Genomic DNA, 22,535 nt, shown 5'->3' with positions numbered 1-22,535 from the left:
TTTCTTAAATTTGTATTTACATTTAAGTCATATGGCCAAAAAGAAAAGATCAAAGAGGTGAAGAAATAACTTAGGCAACAATTCTGTTTTGCTTTGTTTTGTTTTTTTTTGCATTTAGTATCCACAGATGATAACTTTAGATGCATTTTCAGTTGTTATGGCACAGTTGCTTGGAATTAATCTAGGATTAACATATGATGACATCTACAATTGTTATTGTCCAGGATCTACATGCATAATGAATTCTGAAGCAATGTAAGATTTTATTTTTATCAAATCTATATCTTCTCTTGGGAAATGTTTGTAGCAGTAACTGATGTTTCATCTCTTGCAATACAACTTGAGTAAGAATATTTTTATTAAAAACATAATGTGCTTGTTTAAACTTATTTAATTTTTTATTTAAATTCAATTTAGTTAACATATATAGTATTATTAGTTTCAGGGGTAGAATTTAGTGATTCATCAGTTGCATATAACACCTATAGTCATTACATCAAGTGCCCTCCTTAATGCCCATCACCCAGTTACCCCATCCCCCCACCTACTTCCCCTCCAGCAATCCTCAGTTTATTTCCTAGAGTTAAGAGTCTCTCATGGTTTGTCCCCCCCCCCTCTGTTTTTATCTTATTTAAAGAGGAGTATTTGATATTGCATAAAATGTACTTAATATTTCTATATTAAATGTTACAGAGAAAGTGAATGTTGATGATAACTTTCTGGGCATTTACTAGAGTCTTGAGATGAAATTCATTCATTCTAAAAATATATAATAAGCACTTACTGTGTTGTAGTGATTGTGATAGTCTTATAAATGGCTAACAAGATAGATTTGTCATAAATATCCTATCAGTGTCTGAAAATTAAAAAGTAAACCTACTTTTTAAACAAAGTATAAATAGCTTATGATAGGTGCCAAGAAGGAAATAAATAGGGAATACATGGCGGGGAGAAACTTTCTGATAAAGGAAAGTTTTCTGAGGAAACAATAATGAAGGATATGAATTTGGTCATAAGAGCATGTTGAAAACTTTTCAGGCTGGCAAATTAAGTGATACTTGAAGAGCAAGAAGCCTGAAAAGCTGGACAGACTAGAATAAGGAGATTGAGAGAAGGATAAAAAAGAAAAAAAAATAGCTGAGACTATAAGGAAGAAAGTTTTAGACATAGGGAAAAGAAAGTAAAATACAGTGAAGCTAAAACATAAGAAGTCAGGGGAAGAAAGCCAGATGATTCAAGAATGTATATGGAAGAGCTTGATTGTGCAATCATGATGCAAGAACTAGAGTTTTATGATAAATGGTAACCAAACACATTTTAAATTAATTTATCAGTATGAATAGTAAAAATTATCTTAAAAGGAATGTAATATATATCAGAAGGAATAACAACATAGTAAAATTTTAGAGATAATTCTCATAATAATTTATGGCAGTTTATTAGGATTGAGAGAAAAAAGATGTGAAGAATTATTTGTAGGCTTTTAGCTATCACACTTATTAACAGATATTGAAAAAGAAAAATATTTTAGGAAAGCAGAGAAATGAGAAGTCTTGAGGGGCAGTTTATGTTAAGGATGAGGATTCTGAGTCATCCATTAGAGTTAGATGCATAGTTATATATAGGTCCTGATCTCAGAGAGTAAGGAATTTAAAATGTGCCATCACTTTATTGATGGAAGTTAAAACCATGAGGATCATTTACAAAGAAGTTAAAAGAGTGATAAGGGTACCTTAAGATTAGCTTTGTATACTTCTCATATTTACAGGCTGAATAATTGAGGAAAAACAGGTGAATTGCAGTGAGCAGGAACAGAAAGGAAGAAAATATTAGAAACAAGAACCAAGGGCAGCCCAGGTGGCTCAGCGGTTTAGTGCCGCCTTCAGCCCAGGGCCGGATCCTGGAGACCGGGGATCAAGTCCCATGTCCGGCTCCCTGCATGGAGCCTGCTTGTCCCTCAGCCTGTGTCTCTGCCTCTCTCTCTCCCTCTCTGTGTGTCTGTCATGAATAAGTAAATTTAAAAAGTCTTTAAAAAAGAAACAAGAACCAAGATAGGATGGAATTTTACCTAGGGAGGGATGTGTTTCAAGAATAAGGGAAAGGATGGAAATCAAGTGGTAAAAGTGTCAGCATGGTATTTTAGCCTCCCCCTATTCTCTCATAAAACACAGTGAAACTAGAAAAACAAACAGCAAAAGCATATTCCACAAGTTTACCAAACTGAAATGCACCATAAATACTACCAGGTGGGACCAATCCACTAACAAGAACTAAGAAGCATGAAGTAAGTAGCTGTGTACCAGGAAATAAAATAGGATGACAATAGGAACTCTAAAAGTCTTACTGACCTGGGGACTCAAATCATTGGCTAGCCATACCCTAACGAGTTGTCTCTCCTGAGACTGAAGTATCAGTAAGCTCATGCCATTGCAGGAGCCAGAATTGGTGGGGATATGGCAAATTGTAGGTAAGAGCAAAGGGGCTGTGATTTTTTAAGATGTGAGCATGGCCTTGATCTCTCCTCTTGAAAAAAATCTAGTAACAATAATACATGTATCACCCAAATCATGTTTTAAAAATACTATTCCTCACTAAAATAACTGGGGCACTTTGAAGGAATGATTGAAAATAAAAGAAAAATAAAAGAAAATAAAAAGAAGCTTGGAACATATTGCATGAGAAAATTTCTTTTGCATGAGAAAAAAGAATTATGGAGATTCATCAAAGAGACACAAAAGCCAACTCCCAATAGTCAAATCTGTGGGAATCTGAATTTTATAAGTAATAATGATACTAATGGATTATAGCCTATTTATTAACATGACCAAAAAACATGATTCCATATTCATATAAATATATGGATAAATTAAAATTGAAAACATAATTAGGAATGGGATATTAACACAAAACCAAAGTATTTCTCTTCAGATAATTACTAACTAATAAGAAAAAAGTAATTTTAGAGTGAAAACTAGCAGATAAACCTTAGCTAATCAAAACGACTTTCATCAGTACTGTAACAAATTGAAATCCTATGCCATTTGTTAGAATGCAGTGAAACAGACTCAGCAACACTCCTGTGATGATGTTGCCAAGATGCATAGCCTCAGTTTAATTATGAGGAAATATTTTATAGTCCTAACTGAGGGACATTCTACCGAATAATAAGTCTGTAATCACAGAACTTCTCATAATCATGTAATTCAACAAAAAACAATGTAAGTAAACTAAGGAGACATGAGAATTAAATGCAAGGGTTGAGGAGAAGCTAAAATGGCATCGTTGTAAGGAGGCCCTTGGCTTGTCTGGTACCTAGAACACAACTAGATAACAACTTATTCTGACATCCAAGAAATCAATCTGACGACTGACAGAATAAACTGCACAACTATAGGAAGAGAAGAGGCCATATCAAGGATGGTAGGAGGCATGGAGACATGGATTGGGGCAGAAATGGATTCCAGGTGCTGCAGAGGGGAGAGAGCCTTGGTAGCAGATAATGGGTAGTGGGGATATACAGAGAAACAAACAGAACATTTCCTCAAATCCATTGGCTGAAAAAAACCAGAGGGGCAAATTTTCAAGAGGTTTTGCAACCAGCAGGGTTCAAAGTCTGGAATTTTAGAGGATGGCCATCATAGCTGTGATAGAGCCCTGAGGGTGCTGCCACTCCTAGGGAAAAGGCGGGCAAGCATCCTGGGGATAGACAGCGAGTGATCTGAGGATCAACTAAAGGTGTATGGGAGAGAGACTGCTCACTCTTCTTGGAGCATATCTGTGAGAGGTAGTGGTCACAGGATGACAATTTGGTGGCAAGAGAACTGGCGGGCACCATTTCCTCCCCCTACCCAGTAGGCACAGTAGACACCTGCTGAGAGCAGCTAACCTAGATGGACACTGTCTCCTTAGCCTGCTTGCTCCAAATCCCAGATCCCTGTCCTTCTCAGTCAAACCTGCATCTGTCCCAACACTGTCAGAACCTTGTCCAAAAGACCAGCACAAGGCCCCTGCCATAGCATATCCCTAAAGTTTGGAATTTTCAGAGTCAGCAGGCTTCACTGGGACAGAATCCAAAGTGCACTGCACTGCTCCAGACAGGGAAGCAACAGAAACAGTGTGAAACAATCTGAAAAACACCTGGAACTCATGAGGGGAGATTATTTGCTCTTCTGGGAGTGCTTCCCTGAGAGCAGCAAGCATGAAGACCCCTCTATGGGGACAAAGGACCTGGCTGGCCCCATTTCCTTCCCCTGCCCCACAGCATAAACCAGCACTGATACTGGCTGCCTAACCTGCTTACACCAAGTCCCATACCCCTGTGCTCTACTGGTACTGCTTTTCTCAGGCAAGTGTGCTTAAGTCCCAGCCCGGTGGGCCTCTTCCCCAGAAAACCAACAGAAATCCCTGCATGCACCACATCTTTTGAACAGAGTTCTGCAGGCTTTGGTCCTAGTGGAAGTAGCATCTGATCTCATTTAACAAGCAAACCAGAGCACACTTAGTTAAAACTCACCACACGCTAGCCAAGGTCCAAACACTATCCACTGCCAGCAGGGACAGGCTCTACAGACGACTTGCTGGAAAGATAGAAAAGCCAAAACACAGCAGCAGAGTACATGTAGCACACACCAGACATGTTACCTGACACACCAGGCCCTAGACAATATATGACCTCTTGTTCATAAGGCCATTACTCAGGAGCAGGAAACATAACGGACTTCTCTAATAAACAGAAGAAGAAAAGAGACTTAGGCAAAATGTCAAGACAGAGGAATCCATCCCAAAGAAAAAACAAGAAAAGGTCATGGCCAGAGATCTAAGTGAAACATTCAAGGAATATGCCTGATGGAGAATTTAAAGAAACAATTATAAGGATACTCACTGGGCTTGACAAAAGAATGGAAGACTTCAGGGAGGCTCTTACCACAGAGATAAAAGCATTAAAAACTATCAAATGAAAAATGCAATAACCAAGATTCAAACCAGAGTGTACATAATGACCACAAAGATAAAAGAAGAAAAGGAATAAAAATAAGTGATATGGAAGATAGAATAATGGAAAAGAATGAAACTGAACAAAAGAGAAAGAATTATGGATCATGAGATTCGACTTAGGGAAATCAGTGACTCCACCAAATGTAATAACATTCATATCATAGAAGTCCCAGAAAAGAGGAGACAGAAAAGGGGGCAGAAGTTTTATTTGAGGAAATAGCTGAAAATTTCCCTAATGTGGGGAGGGAAACTTCCCTAATCTGGAATCCAAATCCAGGAGGTACAGAGAAGTCCCATTAAAATCAACAAAAACACACCAAAACTAAAACATTCTATAGTTATTTTGCAAAATACAATGATAAAAAAAATCCTGGGGCACCTGGGTGGCTCAGTGGTTGAGTGGCGGCCATTGGCTCAGGGTGGGATCCCAAGGTCCTGGGATAGAGTCCTGCATCGGGCTCCCTGCAGGGAGCCTGCCTCTCCCTCTGCCTATGTTTTTGCCTCTTTCTTGTCTCTCATGAATAATAATAATTTAAAAATCTTAAAAAAAAATCCTAAAGCAGCAAGACAAAAGAAGTCTCTAACTTACACGGGGAAGACCCTGCTGGTTGTTGCAGATCTCTCCACAGGAATATGACAAGGTAGAAGAAATTGGCATGATATATTCAACATTCTGCGTGGGAAAAATCTGCAACCAAGAATATTTTATTCAGTAAGGCTATCATTCAGAATAGAAGGAGAGAGAAAGAATTTCCCAGACAAACAAACCTAAGAGAAATTAGCCCTGTAAGAGATATTAAAGAGGACTCTTTGGTTGGAAGGAAAGACCAAAGTGACAAAAACTAGAAAGGAACAGAGAAAAACTCCAGAAACAATGACAAAACAGTAATAAAATGGCACTAAATACATATCTATCAATCAATAATACTTTGAATGTAAATGGACTAAAACTGCAACCACAAGATATAGAGTGTTAGAATGGATAAAAACAAAACAAAACAAAACAAGACCCATCTATATGCTACCTACAAGATTACAAGAGACTAATTTTAGACCTAAAGACATCTGCAGATTTTGAGGGAATGGCAAACCATTTATCATGCCAATGGACATCAAAAGAAAGCCAGAGTAGCATACTTCTATCAGACAAAAATAGATCTTAAATGGAATCGGTCACAAGAGATGAATAAGGGCAGGCAATGTATTATAAGAAAGGGGTCTATCCAACAAGAAGATCTAACAAAGGTAAATATATATGCCCCTAACATGGGAGCACTCAAATAATTCAAACAATAACAAACATAAAGCAACTCATTAATAATAATTCAGTGATATTAGGGGATTTTAGATAATCTAAACAGAAAATCAACAAGGAAGCAATGTCTTTGAATGATACATTGAACCAGATGGACTTCATAGATATACTCAGAACATTTCATCCTAAAGCAGCTGAATACACGTCCTTTTTGAGTGCACATGGGACAGTCTCCAGAATAGATCACATATTGGGTCACAAATCATGGGTCACAAATCACCCCTCAACAGGTACAAAAAGACTGAGATCATACCATGCATATTTTTTGACCACAACTCTATGAAACTTAAAGCCAACCACAAGGAAAAGTTTGGTAAGACACAAATACATGGAGGTTAAACATGCTACTAAAGAATGAAGGATTAACCAGGAAATTAAAGAAGAAATAAGAAAATTCATAGAAACAAATGAAAATGAAAATATGATGGTCCAAAACCTTTGGGATGCAGCAAAATTGGTCATAAGAGGGAAGTATAGCAAGAAGCTAGAAAAATCTCAAGTAAGCAACTTAGTCTTACACATACAGGAACTAGAAAAAGAACAACAAATGAGAAAGCCAGCAGAAAAAGGGAAAATATTAGAGCAGAAAAAAAAATGATACAGAAACTAAAAAGGGGGGCATCCTGGGTGGCTCAGTGGTTGAGCGTTTGCCTTTGACTCAGGTTGTGATCCCAGCATCCCAGGATCAAGTCCTGCATCAGGCTTCCCAGAGGGAGCCTGCTTCTCCTTCTGCCTGTGTCTCTGCTTTTCTCTCTGTGTCTCTCATGAATAAATAAATCTTAAAAAAGAAACTAAAAAGAATAGTAAAACAAACTAATGAAATGAGGAGGTTATTTCCCTGAAAAAAATTAATAAAATTGATAAACCACTAGAGAGACTTATCAAGAAGAAAAGAGAAAGGGCCCAAGTTAAAAAAAAATCACAAATGAGAGAGAAGAAATAACAGATACACAATTATAATAGAATATCATGAAAAAGTATATGCCAACAAATTAGACAATCTGAAAGATATGAATGGATTCCTAGAAACATATAAACTACCAAAACTGAAACATAAAGAAATAGAAAACTTGAGTGACTGAAAAATAAGCAAAGAAATTAAATCAGTAATAAAAAATCTCCCAACAAACAAAAGTCTAGGGCCAGATGGCTTCAAAGGTGAATTCTACCAAACATTTAAGGAAGGGTTAAGGCCTATTCTCAAACTATTCCAAAAAAAAATATAAATGAAAGGAAAACATTCACATTCATTATATGAAGCCAGCATTATCCTGATTCCCAAACCAGACAAAGACTCCATGAAAAAAGAGAACTACAGACCAATATCCTTCATGAACATGGCTGCAAAAATTCTCAACAAGATAATAGCTAATCAGATTCAACAATACATTAAAAGAATTATTCACCATGACTAAGTGGGATTTATTCCTAGGTTGTAGAAGTGGTTCAAGACCCACAAATCAATCAGTGTGATGCACCACACTAATAAAAGAAAGGAGAAGAACCATATGATCCTCTCAATAGATGCAGAAAAAGCACTTGACAAAGTACAAATCCACTCTTGATAAAAAAAAAAAAACCCTCAACAAAATAGGGATAGAGGGGACATACCTCAACACCATAAAGGCCCTACATGAAAAACCCACCACTAATAACTTTCTCAATGGGAGAGAACTGAGAGCTTTTCTTCTATGGTCAGGAACAAGGTGAGGATGTCCACTCTCAATACTATTATTTAACATGGTACTGGAAGTCCTAGCCTCAGCAATCAGAGAACCAAAAGAAATAAAAGACATCCAAATCATCAAGGAAGAAGTCTTTCACTATTTGCAAACAGCATGATACTCTATATAGAAAACCCAAGAGTAAAAAAAAAAAAAAAAGAAAACCCAAGAGTCCACCAAAAAAAAAAAAAAATTGCCAGAACTGATAAACAAATTAAAATGACAGGATACAAAATCAGTATTCAGAAATCTGTTGCATTTCCATACACCAATAATGAAGCAACAGAAAAAGTCAAGGAATCCATCCTATTTAATATTGCACCAGAAACCATAAGACACCTAGAAATAAACCTGACCAAAGAGGAAAGAGATTTGTACTCTGAAAACTATAAAACACTGATGAAAGAAATTGAAGATGACACAAAGAAATTTAAGAATAGTCCATGCTCATGGACTGGAATAACAAATATTGTTAAAATATTTACATTGCCCAAAACAATCCAACCATTTAACGTAATCCATATGAAAACACCAACGTAATTTTTCACAGAAATAGCACAATCCTGAAATATGTATGGAACCACAAAAGACCCAAATAGCCAAAGCAATCTTGAAAAAGAAAAGCATAGCTGGAGGAATCACAATCCTGGACTTCAAACTGTATTTTAAAGCTGTAGTAATCAAAACAGTATGGTACTGGCACAAAAGCAGATCAATGGAACAGAACAGAAAACCCAGAAATAACCTGCAACTATATGGCCAACTAATGTTTGATAAAGCAGGAAAGAATATCCAAGGGAGAAAAAGAACAGCCTCTTCAACAAATAGTGTGGGAAAACTGACAGCAACATGGAGAAGAATGAAACTGGACCACTTTGGGCACCATACACAAAAATAAATTCAAAATAGATGGAAGATTGAAATGTGAGGCCTGAAATCATCAAAATCCTACAGGAGAGCACAGGTAGCAACTTCTACTAGATATGTCTGAAAAAAGCAACAGAAACAAAAGCAAAAATGAATTATTGAGATTTCATCAAGATAAAAAGCCTCTGCAAATTTGAAGGAAACAAAAAACTAAAAGGCAACCTTCAGAATGGGAGAGGTTTGCTAATGATATCTTATAAAGGGTTAGTATCCAAAATCCTTAAAGAGCTTCAATTCAAGGCAGCCCCGGTGGCACAGCGGTTTAGCGCCGTCTGCAGCCCTGGGTGTGATCCTGGAGACCCGGGATCAAGTCCCACGTCGGGCTCCCTGCATGGAGCCTGTTTCTCTCTCTGCCTCTCTTTCGCTCTTTCTGCCTGTGTCTCTGCCTCTCTTTCGCTCTCTCTGAATAAATAAATAAATCTTTAAAGAAAAAAAAAAGAGCTTCAATTCAATAATCAAAAACCAAGTAATCCAGTTAAGAAATGAGCAGAAGACGTAGATAGACATTTTTCAAAGACATCCAGATAGTTAATGGACACATGAAAAGAACATCACTGATCATCAGAGAAATAAAAGTCAAAACCAGAATGAGGTATACGGCCTCACATATATCAGAATGGTCAAACTTAACACAGGAAAAAACAACACAGGTGCTTGGCAAGGATGCAGAGAAAGAGGGACAGTCTTACACTGTTGGTGGGAATGCAAACTGCTGCAGCCACTCTGGAAAACAATATGGAGGTTCCTCAAAAGTTAAAAACAGAAGTACCCTACAATCCAGCAGTTGCATACAGGGTATTTACCCAAAGGATAAAAAAAAATACTGATTTTGTGGAAAATGTGTACTTCGAGGTTTATAGCAGCATAATCATCAGTAGCCAGATTATAGAGCCTAAGGTTCCACTGACTGATGAATGGATAAAGAAGATGTAGTATGTATACATATATACACATGTGATATATATATATATATATATATATATATATATATATATATTTACACACACACAATGGAATATTTCTCAGTCATAAAAAAGAATGAAATCTTGCCACTTGCAATGATGTGGATGGATTTAGAGAGCATATGGAACACAAAATAAGTCAGAGAAAGACAAATACCATATGATTTCCCTCACATGTGGAATTTAAGAAATAAAACAATCAACTTAGGGGAGGCAAACCATAAAAGAGACTCTTAACTATAGAAAATAAACTGAGGTTTGCTGGAGGGGAGTTTGGGTGGGGGGGATGGGTTAAATGAGTGAAAGATTTAAGGCGAACACTTGTGATGAGCGCTGAGTGTTTCATGTAAGTGATGAATCAATCACTAAATTCTACACCAGAAAGCAATATTACAGTGCATGTTAACTAACTGGAATTTAAATAAAAACTTGGAGAAAAAAATTGAAAAAAGTGCAATATTGACTCTCAACTGGATCTTTTTGCTATAAAGTACAAATATTGTAATGATGGGAAATTTGGATGACATCTGAGGATTAGATAATGTGTAATTATTTCCTGATTTTGAAGAGTCTTTTTAAGAATTAATGTCTGTAGGAATTATATAGCATAATATTTAGAGTTATTGGGATTGTGTTTCCTCATTGTTTGGGGAAAATTTTTTTGGTCTATTTTTGTGTAATTTCTCTAAGTTTTAGATTGTTACAAAATTAAATAAAAATCATTAAACAGTACACATAGAAACACAGAAATATTTCCAAAGATAACAAAATAAAATGAATCTAGGGCTTATACATTTTATATAATCAATGTTGAGATATTTTAATTGATTAATTTTGTTATCAAAGTACAAATGATTCTGATTTTTCTGTAACACAATCAACCATCATTATTTCTTCAGTTTTCCACATAAATTTTCTAGCATGTGTCATTTTCTTATAACTAGTGCTTATAATAATTATTAAAATTGTGATGTTGATAATCATAATGTAAATAATAATAGGACATATTTAAAGAGAGTTTTTGTGGCAAACATTATTTATGTTTTAATATATTTTAACTCATGTCATCTTAACTTCCTCTACTTCCTAGATGTCTATTATATTGGATTATAATAGAAATAAACATATTGCTTTTACTTAGAACTTATATAAAAGATAAAAATCCTCTCTCTTCCTTCTTGGCTCCTCTGTAAATGCAGCACTACAGAATTTTTGGTACTTTTCAGTAATTCATAGTGTTACTTTGATACTGACTGTATTCCATGTATCTGAGGAATATAATTTATTTTTAGACGTTCCCATGGTGTAAAGTATTTTAGCAGTTGCAGCATGGATGATTTTAAACATATGGTTTCACAGCCTGAAATTCAGTGTCTTCAGAATCAAAAAGTTTCAGAAGTGGTTTACCAAGGAAGAAGTGCAGCAGCTTGTGGCAATGGAATTCTGGAACCACCAGAACAGTGTGATTGTGGCCTTGAAGGGGTTAGTAACAAACATTTATAACTCTTCCAAAGATTCGTTTTATGTAGTTTTATAAATATAGATGTGATACAGGAGGACTTTTTTTGAAATGCAGCACCATTTTATTAAACATCCAAGATATGGAGATGTGGGGTATGTAATAACTGACTCACTCTGAATTTAAAGCACTTGAAGAGTTTAAGTAAGAGGTAAGTGTAGTGTGGATTAAAGAGGTAGATTTTCTTCATGGTGTAACCATTAGTAGTAATACCCATATTTCTGTATGATAAACATTGGTAATGTCAATACTATGTCACTTCAAGGATCTTCTGAATTCATCAAAGTGACTGCAGTGGCTCAATAAGTTACTACGTGTATGTTGTATACCTCTTCATCTCCTAATTTCCATTCTTGCATCTGGAGGAACTTCATTTATTTTAACTTGATCTCACAGAATTGGATTAATAATAATCCTTGGCTTATTATTTTATGTTTAGCTTTTTGCTATTGCCCTTTTTTAGTTGTGTGTGGTAAGATAGCTAATCACTGTATTTTGTTGTGCCTGTTTTCATATACTAATGCATGGTGAGTTTTTGGAATGTTCTATGTTCACTTGAGAAAATGTTAACTCTTGAATTGTTAGAATCAAAATTCTATACAACTTAATTACATGATAATTTTTAGGTGAATGCCTCATATCTTCTGTATTTTTATGAGTTTTATTTGCCTGAACTTGGTACTTGAGAGATAATATTGATACCTTTAACCATACAGTTCGATTTGCCTAATTCTCACTATACATTATCCAATTTATGCTTTCTGTTTTTTGAAGCTGTTTTATATGGTGAAGAGATATATTATGACGATTATTTTTTAAGATTTTATTTACTTATCTGAGAGAGAGAGAGATAGTGAGAGAGAGAATGAGCAGGGGCAGGGAGAGAGAGAAGCAGGCTCCCTGCTGAGCAGGAGCTGGATTCCAGGCCCCTGGGATCATGACCTGAGCAGAAGGCAGACACCTAACTAACTGAACCACCCAGGTGCCCCAATTATGAGTGTTATATCTTCCTAAAAATTTAACTTTTATTTTCAAATGCTGAATCTCTTTAATGTTGCTTTTTGTTTTAAAGTCTATTTGGTCTGACATTATCTATGTATCTATGCACACAGTAGCTACTACCCTTAATTGATATTTCCCTGTTATTTCTCTCTTCTCATTTCATTTTCCTGTACTATTAAGTTCAAGATCTACACTGGGTTTTGAGTTACTATCCAGTCTGTCTTTGATTAATCAGATTATCTTCTTAAACATCATTGTGATTAACATTTTTGCATATTTTTCATTAACTAAAGTCCATAATTTATTTGGATTTTTTTTCTTTTTACTCAATAGCATCTTTCTGTAACAGAATCTTCTCTAGGTAATTCATTACACTTAGCTGTTATGACTTTTTACACTCCTCTAGACTGCATATTTTTTATAATTTTATTAGCCTCAAATTTTTCATGTTTTTTTAAAATTTTTATCTATTTATGATAGTCACAGAGAGAGAGAGAGAGAAAGAGAGAGAGAGGCAGAGACACAGGCAGAGGGAGAAGCAGGCTCCATGCACCGGGAGCCTGACGTGGGACTCGATCCCGGGTCTCCAGGATCGCGCCCTGGGCCAAAGGCAGGCACTAAACTGCTGCGCCACCCAGGGATCCCAATTTTTCATGTTTTTAAATTGAATTTCTGTTCATTTTTTTTAATCTGTGTGCTTGCTTGTTTTTCTTTCTTCCACCATTTATTTCTATAGCTTAGTGGATGTGTACTTTTAATTTTCCTCTAGTGATTATTCTTGCATTTTTACTATACATATGTAAATTTTAACCATATCTAGGCCACCTCCAAAATAACAGGGCTTAACTTACATAACATTTTTGTAAACATTGCATTTCTGTCACCTCTGTACTTTACATTAGAAAATGCCCTGAAGATTTTATTCAGAAAGTACTCTTTTTTTTATCTATTGTTCTTTTTGGTTATTAGTATTTCTTTGCATGTCACAGTTCCCTTCTGAGGGAATTTCATTTAAATTATATTCTCTTTCTTAAAATATACTAAGAAAGCATAATAGTGCATACTAATATACTAGTATATACTAAGAGAATATGCTTTAGTATATTTTAGTATTCTTCACTATATTTCAGTTCTCTTGAAAATAAATTTTCAATATACTTTAGTATATTTTATACTAAATATACTTTAGTATATTTTAGTACTTTTGAAAGGTAGTTTTCTGCCCACTTTAACAATAAATATCTCATACTCATCATTTCATTGTGATATAAAATACACATGAAATATATGCATGGAAGATGAATAAAATGTGCAATGGATAGATACTTAACAAGCACCTGAATAATTTGCACTCAGGCCTCATCAAGTAAGTTTGAAATTGATCCCTGCTCTTCAGTTTTCAGGAAGAGTTTAGAAGGGTAAGTGTTAAACCTTTTGTCAGTGTTTGAGAATTCACCAGTGAAGCCCTTTGATCTTGGCTTTATGATTCTTGGGAGGTTTTGGATTACTGACCCTATCTCCTTACTAGTAGTCAGTTTATTCATATTTTCTATTTATGATTCAGTTTTGGTATATGTGTCTCTAAGAATTTATACATTTCTACTAAGTTATTCATAATAATCTCTTATGAACTTTTGTATTTTTTAGTATCCATTGTAACCTCTCCCTTTCCATTTCTGATTTTATTTATGTAACCTCTCTCTCATTTTCTCGTGAGTCTAGCTAAAAGTTATCATATTTTTAATCTTTTGAAAGAATTGGCTTTTAGTTTCATTGATCTTTTCTATTAGGCTTTCAGTCTCCCTTTAATTTACTTCCATTTCATTTTTGTTATTTTCTTCCTTCTACTAACTTTGTTCTTCTTTTCCTACCTACTTTAGGTATAAAGTTAGATTGTTTGAGATATTTTTTATTTCTTGAGATAAGCCTATGTTGCTATGTACTTCCCACTTGGAACTGCTTTTGCTGCATCACATTTTTCTGGGTTGCATTTAAATTTTTATTTGTCTCAAAATATCCTTTGATTTTTAAAAAATTTCTTCATTGACCTATTGGTTATTCATTAGCATATTGTTTTACCACCACATATTTGTAATTTTTCCAATTTTCTTCTTGCAATTGATTTCTTCTTTCATATCTTTGTCAGATAAGATGTTGGATAAGATTTTAGTCTTCTTAAAACTACTAAGACTTCCTTTGTGGCCAACACATGACCTAAAATGGAGAATATTTCATGTGAACTTGAGAAAAATGTGTATTCTTTCTGCTTTTGGATGGAATGTTGATCTATTAGTCCATCTGGTCAAATGTGTTCTTTTTTCTTTTCTTAGGAAATTAAAATAATAATAATTCTGAAATTTCACAAGTCTACATTAATGTGTTTTTAAAACTATGCAATTGGCTTTTTTTTCTCTCCAAATTTTCACTTAAACTCCAGTTAGTTAACAGGCAGTGTAATATTAATTTCAGTAGTAGACTTTAGTGATTCATCATTTATATAAAACACACAGCGCTCATCACAAGTGCCCTCTTTAAAGCTTATCACTCATTTAGACTGCCCCCCTCCACTGCAGCAATACTCAGTTCTCTATAGTTAAGAACATAATCATAATAGAGATGCCTCTCTATTTTTTCCCTAGGGTCACTGTTTTATTTCTTAAATTCCACATATCAAGGAAATCACATGGTATTTGTCTTTTTGTGACTGACTTATTTTGCATAACATAATACTCTCTAGATCCATCCACATCATTGCAAGCAGCAAGATTTCTTTTTTTTAAATAGCTGAGTAATATCCCATTGTATATATATACCACACCTGCTTTATCCATTCATCAATTGATGGACATTTGGGCTCTTTCCATAATTTGGCTAATGTTGATAATGCTGCTTGCTTAAACCTCAGGGTGCATGTATCCCATCAAATCTGTATTTTTGTATCCTTGGGTAAATACCCCATATGCAACTGCTGGATCATAGAGTGGTTCTGTTTTTAACCATTTGTCCCATTTTCACTGAAGACATCAGTGCCCAATTTTGCTTCTGCCTGCCATACCTAGCCAGATGATCCATAGAACCCATCTTTGTTGTATCACAAAGGCATTGCGACCTTATCTTTGGTTTTTAACAAAAAGGACTTATGATGTGTCGAGGTGGTCTTCATTATATTTATATAGTGGAATGTTTATCCATGAAATTATTAATGAATGTTTAGGTTGTTTTCATTTGCAGCTATTATGAAAAATGCTTCTAAGGAATATTCATGTTCAGATCTTTTGTTGAATTTATGTTTTTATTTCTGCGGATATATAGTGGTGGGATTGCTAAATCATATGTTAATTTACTCTTAAATCTATAACAAAATGTCAAACTGCTTTCCCAAATATTGTAATATTTTACATTCAAAAAATCTGAGTATGAGAGTGATAGTTTTTAATCCTTATCAACTTTTGTTATTGCCATTCTTTTACATTTTAGTCATTTGAATGTGTGCATTGTGGCTTCATTTTGTATTTTCCTGATGACTAATTATATTTGACATTGTTTCATATGATTATGGGACTTCTATATGTCCCCATTTTTAAAAAAATTTTTATTTATTTATGATAGTCACAGAGAGAGAGAGAGAGAGGCAGAGACACAGGCAGAGGGAGAAGCAGGCTCCATGCACCGGGAGCCTGATGTGGGATTCGATCCCGGGTCTCCAGGATCGCGCCCTGGGCCAAAGGCAGGCGCCAAACCGTTGCGCCACCCAGGGATCCCTGTCCCCATTTTTAAAGTGTCTATTCAAACATTTTGTACATATTTATTTTCTTAATGATATCTTTCAAAAAGTTAAAGTTTTTTTTAATAATAAATTTATTTTTTATTGGTGTTCAGTTTGCCAACATACAGAATAACACCCAGTGCTTAAAGTTTTTAATTGGATAAAGCTGTTTATCATTTTTTTTCTTTTATGCATTATACTACTTGTGCCCTATCTCTTCCAAGGTTGTAAAGATTTCTCATAAATGTTTTTCTAGAATTTTTTTTGGTTTTAGCTATATATATATATATATATATATATATATATGATCCATGTTAAGTAATGTATGTAAATTAAGCATAGGGTATTTTTTTTCTATATGTATGTATATCCAATTTTGACTGAGATTTTTAAAAATCTTGATGAATTTGAGGAGAGTGGACATATTCATAATGTTATGATTTTCAAAAGATGAGCATATTTTGTTTCACTTATTTAGTATCTTTAATTCTTAAAGTTAACTCTAAATATTTAATGTTTTTGAATGTTATTGTAAAATGAGTACTTGCAAAAATTTTAATTCCCAGTATCCTTTGCAGGCATATAGAAATAGAATTAAATCATGACAATTGTTGATGCCTTCTATTAATGTTACTTTGAATGACTGATTTACATTTTGGAAAATACTTACAAAATATCTAAATTAGAATTATCAACTGAAATTAGTTTATAAAAAGAATATGCTTCTGGGGTTTATTCCAGAAGTAAACATTTCAGTATTTTTCAACATATATTAAGTTTACCAAGAGAGAAAAATTGTAGGATATTAAATATTGAAGAGAATTTGATAATGGTTTGGACAAGTAGGAGAAAAAGAAATGTCTTTTTGACTCTCAAATTTCTCAATGATGAACCTTAGCTACCTATTTTATAAAGTTCTGGCTTCTAGTCCCATGATGAGATTCTATTCCTACAGCACAGTTGCCCTTACAAGTCAATTTCTAAGCCAGGCATTTAGTCTAAATTTACATTATTCATCGAATATTGTGAAAACTTGCTCTCTACTATAGACCCTTTCTTTGATACTATCCTGGGAATTCCCTGTCATGTCATTGATTTTTGTCCCCCCCCACATTAATATTTAATGTATATTCAATCCTCTATCTTCCCTACTCTAGATAATTTTTCATTAAAATACTTATATTGTGAAGAATAACAAACTTTTGTTAATATTGAAATATAAAAATGAAAAAGAATATCATCTGACTCCTATAAATTCAAAAGATGTTATATAGTAATAAAGGTTTGATATACTTTAATAATACACTAACTTTGCAGTTAGTGTGAAAACATTGTATCTAATTTTATATAAAATATTACATGATAATCCAGGTATTACAAAAGGTCAGGAATAAATTATTGTGTTATAAAGGCACCTAAAAAATTTATCTTCTATTTCAGAAGAAAAATCTCTCATCAAAGCTGCTCTTACAACTTAACACTCAAAACAATTCCATGTATTATAGTTTTCAGAGTATAGGTCTTTCACCTTTTTGGTTAAGTTTATCCCTAGGTAATTTTTTTTTTTTTCTGCAAATATAAATGGTGTTGTTTTCTATTTGTTTTCTTTCTGCTACTTTGTTATTAGCATATAGAAACACTATTGGTCTGGGCATTAATTTTGTATCCTGCAACTTTACTGAATTCATTTATTATTTCTAGTAGTTTTTTGGTGGGGTTTTTGAGATTTTCTGAGTATAGTATTATGTTATCTGTAAATAGAGACAGCTCAACTTCTTTACCAATATGGATGGCTCTTATTTCTTTCTCTTGTCTGATTGTTGTGGCTAGGACTTCTAGTACTATGTTGAATAAAAGGGATAAGAGTAGAATCTTGTTTCTGATCTTAAAGAAAAACTCCCAGTTTTTCCACACCAAGTATGATATTAGATGTGGTGAAAGATCTGTACTCTGTAATCTAAAAATCATTGATGAAAGAAATTGAAGATGACACAAATGGAAAGATACTCCATGATCATAGATTGGAAGAATTAATATTGTTAAAATGTTCATATTACCCAAAGCAATCTACAGATTCTGTACAATCCCTATCAAAATACCATCAGCATTTTTCACAGAACTAACACAAATAACCCTAAAATTTATATGGATTCACAGAAGACCCTGAATAGCCAAAGTGATCTTTGAAGAACAAAGATGAGAGTATCACAATCTCGGAATCAGAGATATATTACAAAAATGTAGTAATCCAAATAGTATGGTCCTGGCATAAAGTTAGACACATCAATCAATAGAATAGATCAAAAGCCCAGAAATAAATCCGAATTTATATATTCGATTAATCTTTGACAAAAGAGGCAAGAATATACAATTGGGAAAAGACAGTCTCTTACCATTTCCAAATGGTGTTGGAAAAACTGGATGGCTAAAATGCAAGAGTGAAACTTGACCATTTAAACTATACACAAAATAAACTCAAAATGGATTAAAGACCTAAGTGTGATCCTGAAACCATGAAAATACTAGAAGAGATTTTTAGAGGCAATAATTACTATGGCTTCAATCATAGCAACATTTTTCTACCTATGTCTCTTCAGGCAAGGGAAACAAAACTAAAAATAAACTATTGAGACTTACATCAAGATGAAATGCTTTTGTATGGTGAAGGAAGCCATCAAGAAAATAAAAAAGCCAAGGAGATTCCAGGAACATGGCAGAGTAGCAGGACCCTGAGCTCACCCTGCCCCATGTTTACAACTAGATATCACTCATATCTGAGTTTATAAGCCAGAGAGCGTCCTGAAGACTGTCAGAACAAACTCCACAACTACATGTAGGGAAGAAGGTGAATCTGAGAGGTTAAGAAAGGCAGACACAGTGGCTGAGAGTTGTCTGCAGGAGGGAGTTGCAGGTGTGCAGAGTGGAAAGTACTAGGGAGACCACATGGGGAAAATGAGTCCCTATAATGTCCAGCCTTGAAAACCAGAGGGACTGAACTGTGCTTGTATAACCAGGGGGACTTGTAGCCTGGAGCTTTAAAAGTCAGCTGACTAGGCACTGAACTAACCTGGAGGGCAAGTGATAGCTGGGTCCCCACACTTAAAAAGACAACAGCCTACAGGAGGCAATATTGAATAGACATTTTGCACAATGCCTGGGGCAAACGGGAGAGATACCTCTTTATAAGGATTTAGAACATGTTGGGGTCTTTTCTGGGAACAAAGGAGCTGGCAGCTGCCATTTTCCTCCACAATCCCACAGCATAAACACAGAGCCGAAGGTGCAAAAGGTGGTGCCACATGTATACCTGCTACCTAACCTGCTAGCACTTTGAGCCACCCACTGAAGACTTGCCCACTCCAAGCCTTCTAGCCTCAGAGCTGGGCTTAGTGGGAATTGTTTTAATGCTGCACACCCTGCCCAACTTCTGCCTCCAGGCCCTGCATCCCAGGATTAATGGCTCAGTACAAATTTTGCTAACTGCTGTGTTTTGCCCCACCCACCTGCAGAAGGTAAAGACATTACAAGTCCCCAGCTTCTGCCACAATTCACTCCCAAGCCATCAGGCAGACAGACATCACATCATCCTGGTTGTCACAACTGCAGTGTGCTGCCTGTAGAAGCTGCTTTCAGGCAAACAGTCTTGAGCAATGCAATGTAGAGAGGGCCCCAGTGACCACCTGGCTGAATACAGACAGCCCCATCAGGCCACTCACCTCAAGATATCCATGACCTAACAAACCAATAAACTACTTAAAACTAGGCAGTTTTAAATAAATAAAGGGAATATTCCCTTTCATTAGATAAAAGGAAAAATTCCACACATCCCATACCTCCTCACTTTCCCACTTTAAATATGGCTCCCATTGCAGACAGCCTCTCTCTCTCCTTTGTTGTCCTGCCTCCAGCCCCCCTCCCTTGTAGTGTATTCAATAAACTAATGTCTCCTTTGTTCCATACCACTTTCACTGCCCATACCACTGGCTTTCACCCAATCATTGCTCCACATTTGGGGGCCTCCGACTGATTGAGATAGACACCACACAGCATCCCTCTCTGCTTCTGCTAACATGCACTGTGCCCCTGACTACTACTTTGCTTTGGGAATCTAACATAAGACTACTGGTTCAGCATAAGTTTTGCTAATGCTGTGAGTGCCTTATCCAGCCACAACCTTGCTCTATGCCCAGCCTCTGTGTTCACAGATGCCTCACACTGTGGCCAGCCACCACATGATCCTGGCCACTTTGCCATCCACACACACTGCACCCTGGCTGCTGCCACTAACATGTGCCATGTCCCTGGCCACTGCTGCACTTTGGGGATCTGAGCCTAGGACTAGCAGCTCAGTGCAAATTTTGCTAAAACCATCACACCACTGTGAGCCCTCCTGCAGTCATGTCCCTGAGAGCTAGCCTGCCTGGGTCTCACTAACACCACAGAGAGCAAGCACAGCCCACAACAGGCAGAGAATCAGTGCAGAAGTCTGAACTGAAAGGAAAAGACATTGAGACACAATAGCAAGACATAAACAACACACATAGGAGACTCCTCTGACATTCCAGGTTCTGGTGAACAGAGGATACTGCACTGCAGGGCACTGTAGGACCTCTTCTTTATAAAGTCACTACTTTAAAGAGCAAAGGATATAATTTTCCTAACACAGAGAAACAGAGGAAGACAAAATGAAACAGGAACTTGTCCCAGATGAAAGAACAAGACAAAATCACAGCAGGAGATCTAAGTGAAACAGAAATAAGTAATATTCCTGATAGAGAATTTGATGATTATAAAGATACTCACTGGAATTCAGAATAAAGTGGAAGAGATCAGATAAAGCCTAGATAAAGAGATAAAAAATAACAGAGACTCAATAAATAAAATGTAAACTACAATGGATAGATTAAATAGTAGGCCATAGGAAGCAGAGGAATGCATTAGTGACCTAGAGAATAGAGTAATGAAAAGTAATCAAGCTAAACAAGGGAGAGACAGAGTGTATTTTTATTATGCAATAATTACTGTCATTATTGCATAATCACATTCACCTTTTAGGGATCCCAGAAGAGGAAGAGAGAGAAAGTGAGGCTGAAAATGTATTTGAAGAAATAATAACTGAAAACTTCCGAAGTCTAAGGAGGGAGATAGAGATCCAGATTCAGGAGGCACAGAGATCTTCAGACAAACTCAACCCAAAGAGGTCCACACCAAGACATATAGTAATTAAAATAGCAAAGAATAGTGATAAAAAATTTTAAAGTTTACAAGAGAATTAAAGACAGTTACATAAAAAGGAAACACCCCATAAAGCTATGAGTTAGTTTTTTCAGCAGAAATTTTGCAAGCCAGAGGAGAGTGGAATGATGTGCTGAGGGAAAAATCGGTATTCAAGAATATTCCTATCCGGCAAGACTATAATTCAGAATAGAAGGAAAGATAAGAGTTTCTTAGACAATCAAAAACTAAAGGATTTCATAACCACTGAACCAGCTTTACAAGAAATAGTAAAGGGCATACTTTGAGTGGAAAGGAAAGACTATACAAAAAATAAAAACCACAAAAGCAGTAAAAAATAAGTGTTTCTGTAAAAGTCAATTAAGGTATTCCTAAAATAAAAAGATATAAAATATGATAACAAATATCTGAAATATGAAAGGGAGAGGAGTACCAAATGAGTTCAAAATTATAAGTGACGATCAGTTTAATATAGACTACTATGTGCAGATGTTATATATAAAACAAATAGTAATTATAAATCAAAAAACAGTAATGGATGTGCAAAAAATAGAATAAGGTATTCAAGTATATCACTAAAGAAAACCAACAAAACATGAGATAAAAAGAAGAAAGGATCAGAGTAAAGCTACAAAAATAACCATAAATCAAGTAACATAATGGCAATAAATACATACCTATCAATAATTACTTTGAATGTAACTGCACTAAATACCCCAACCAAAGACAGAGCATGTTAGGGTGGATAAAATAAACAAGAACCATCCATGTGCTGCCTACAAGAGACTCATTTCAGACCTAAAGATACTGTAGATTGAAAGTGAGGAGATGGGGAAACACTAATCATGCAAATACAAGAAAGAAACGTGTAACAGCACTACTTGCATCAGATAAAATTTAAATTTAAATTTTAAATTTTTAAAATTTAAATTCCAGTTACATATAATGTAATACTAGTTTCAGGTATACAATATAATGTTTTGACAATTCTATACCACACCTGGTGTTCATCAAAACAAGAGCAGTCCTTAACACCATCACCTATTTAACACATCCCCCTACCCACTTCCCTTCTGGTAACTATCAGTTT

At 35.3% G+C, this 22,535-nt stretch overlaps 1 protein-coding gene across 5 annotated transcripts in view; it reads left to right on the top strand.

Moving 5' to 3' along the window:
- The window catches only part of LOC112652441 (A disintegrin and metallopeptidase domain 3-like), a 95,505-nt gene that overhangs the window by 36,343 nt on the left and 36,627 nt on the right, over positions 1 to 22,535 (top strand). For all 5 annotated transcript variants that reach the window (XR_007402615.1, XM_049094836.1, XM_025435992.3 and 2 more), the window contains 2 exons: positions 119 to 255; positions 11,216 to 11,405. Coding sequence is in view for 4 of the 5 variants with exons in the window: in XM_049094836.1 (XP_048950793.1) it covers positions 119 to 255; positions 11,216 to 11,405 (327 nt within the window). In the remaining variant the exon portion in view is untranslated. The remainder of the gene's footprint in view (positions 1 to 118; positions 256 to 11,215; positions 11,406 to 22,535) is intronic.

The sequence above is a fragment of the Canis lupus genome, chromosome 16, assembly GCF_003254725.2.
Source record: "Canis lupus dingo isolate Sandy chromosome 16, ASM325472v2, whole genome shotgun sequence".
NCBI lineage: Eukaryota > Metazoa > Chordata > Mammalia > Carnivora > Canidae > Canis > Canis lupus.
This window is presented reverse-complemented; position numbering and strand designations above follow the sequence as displayed.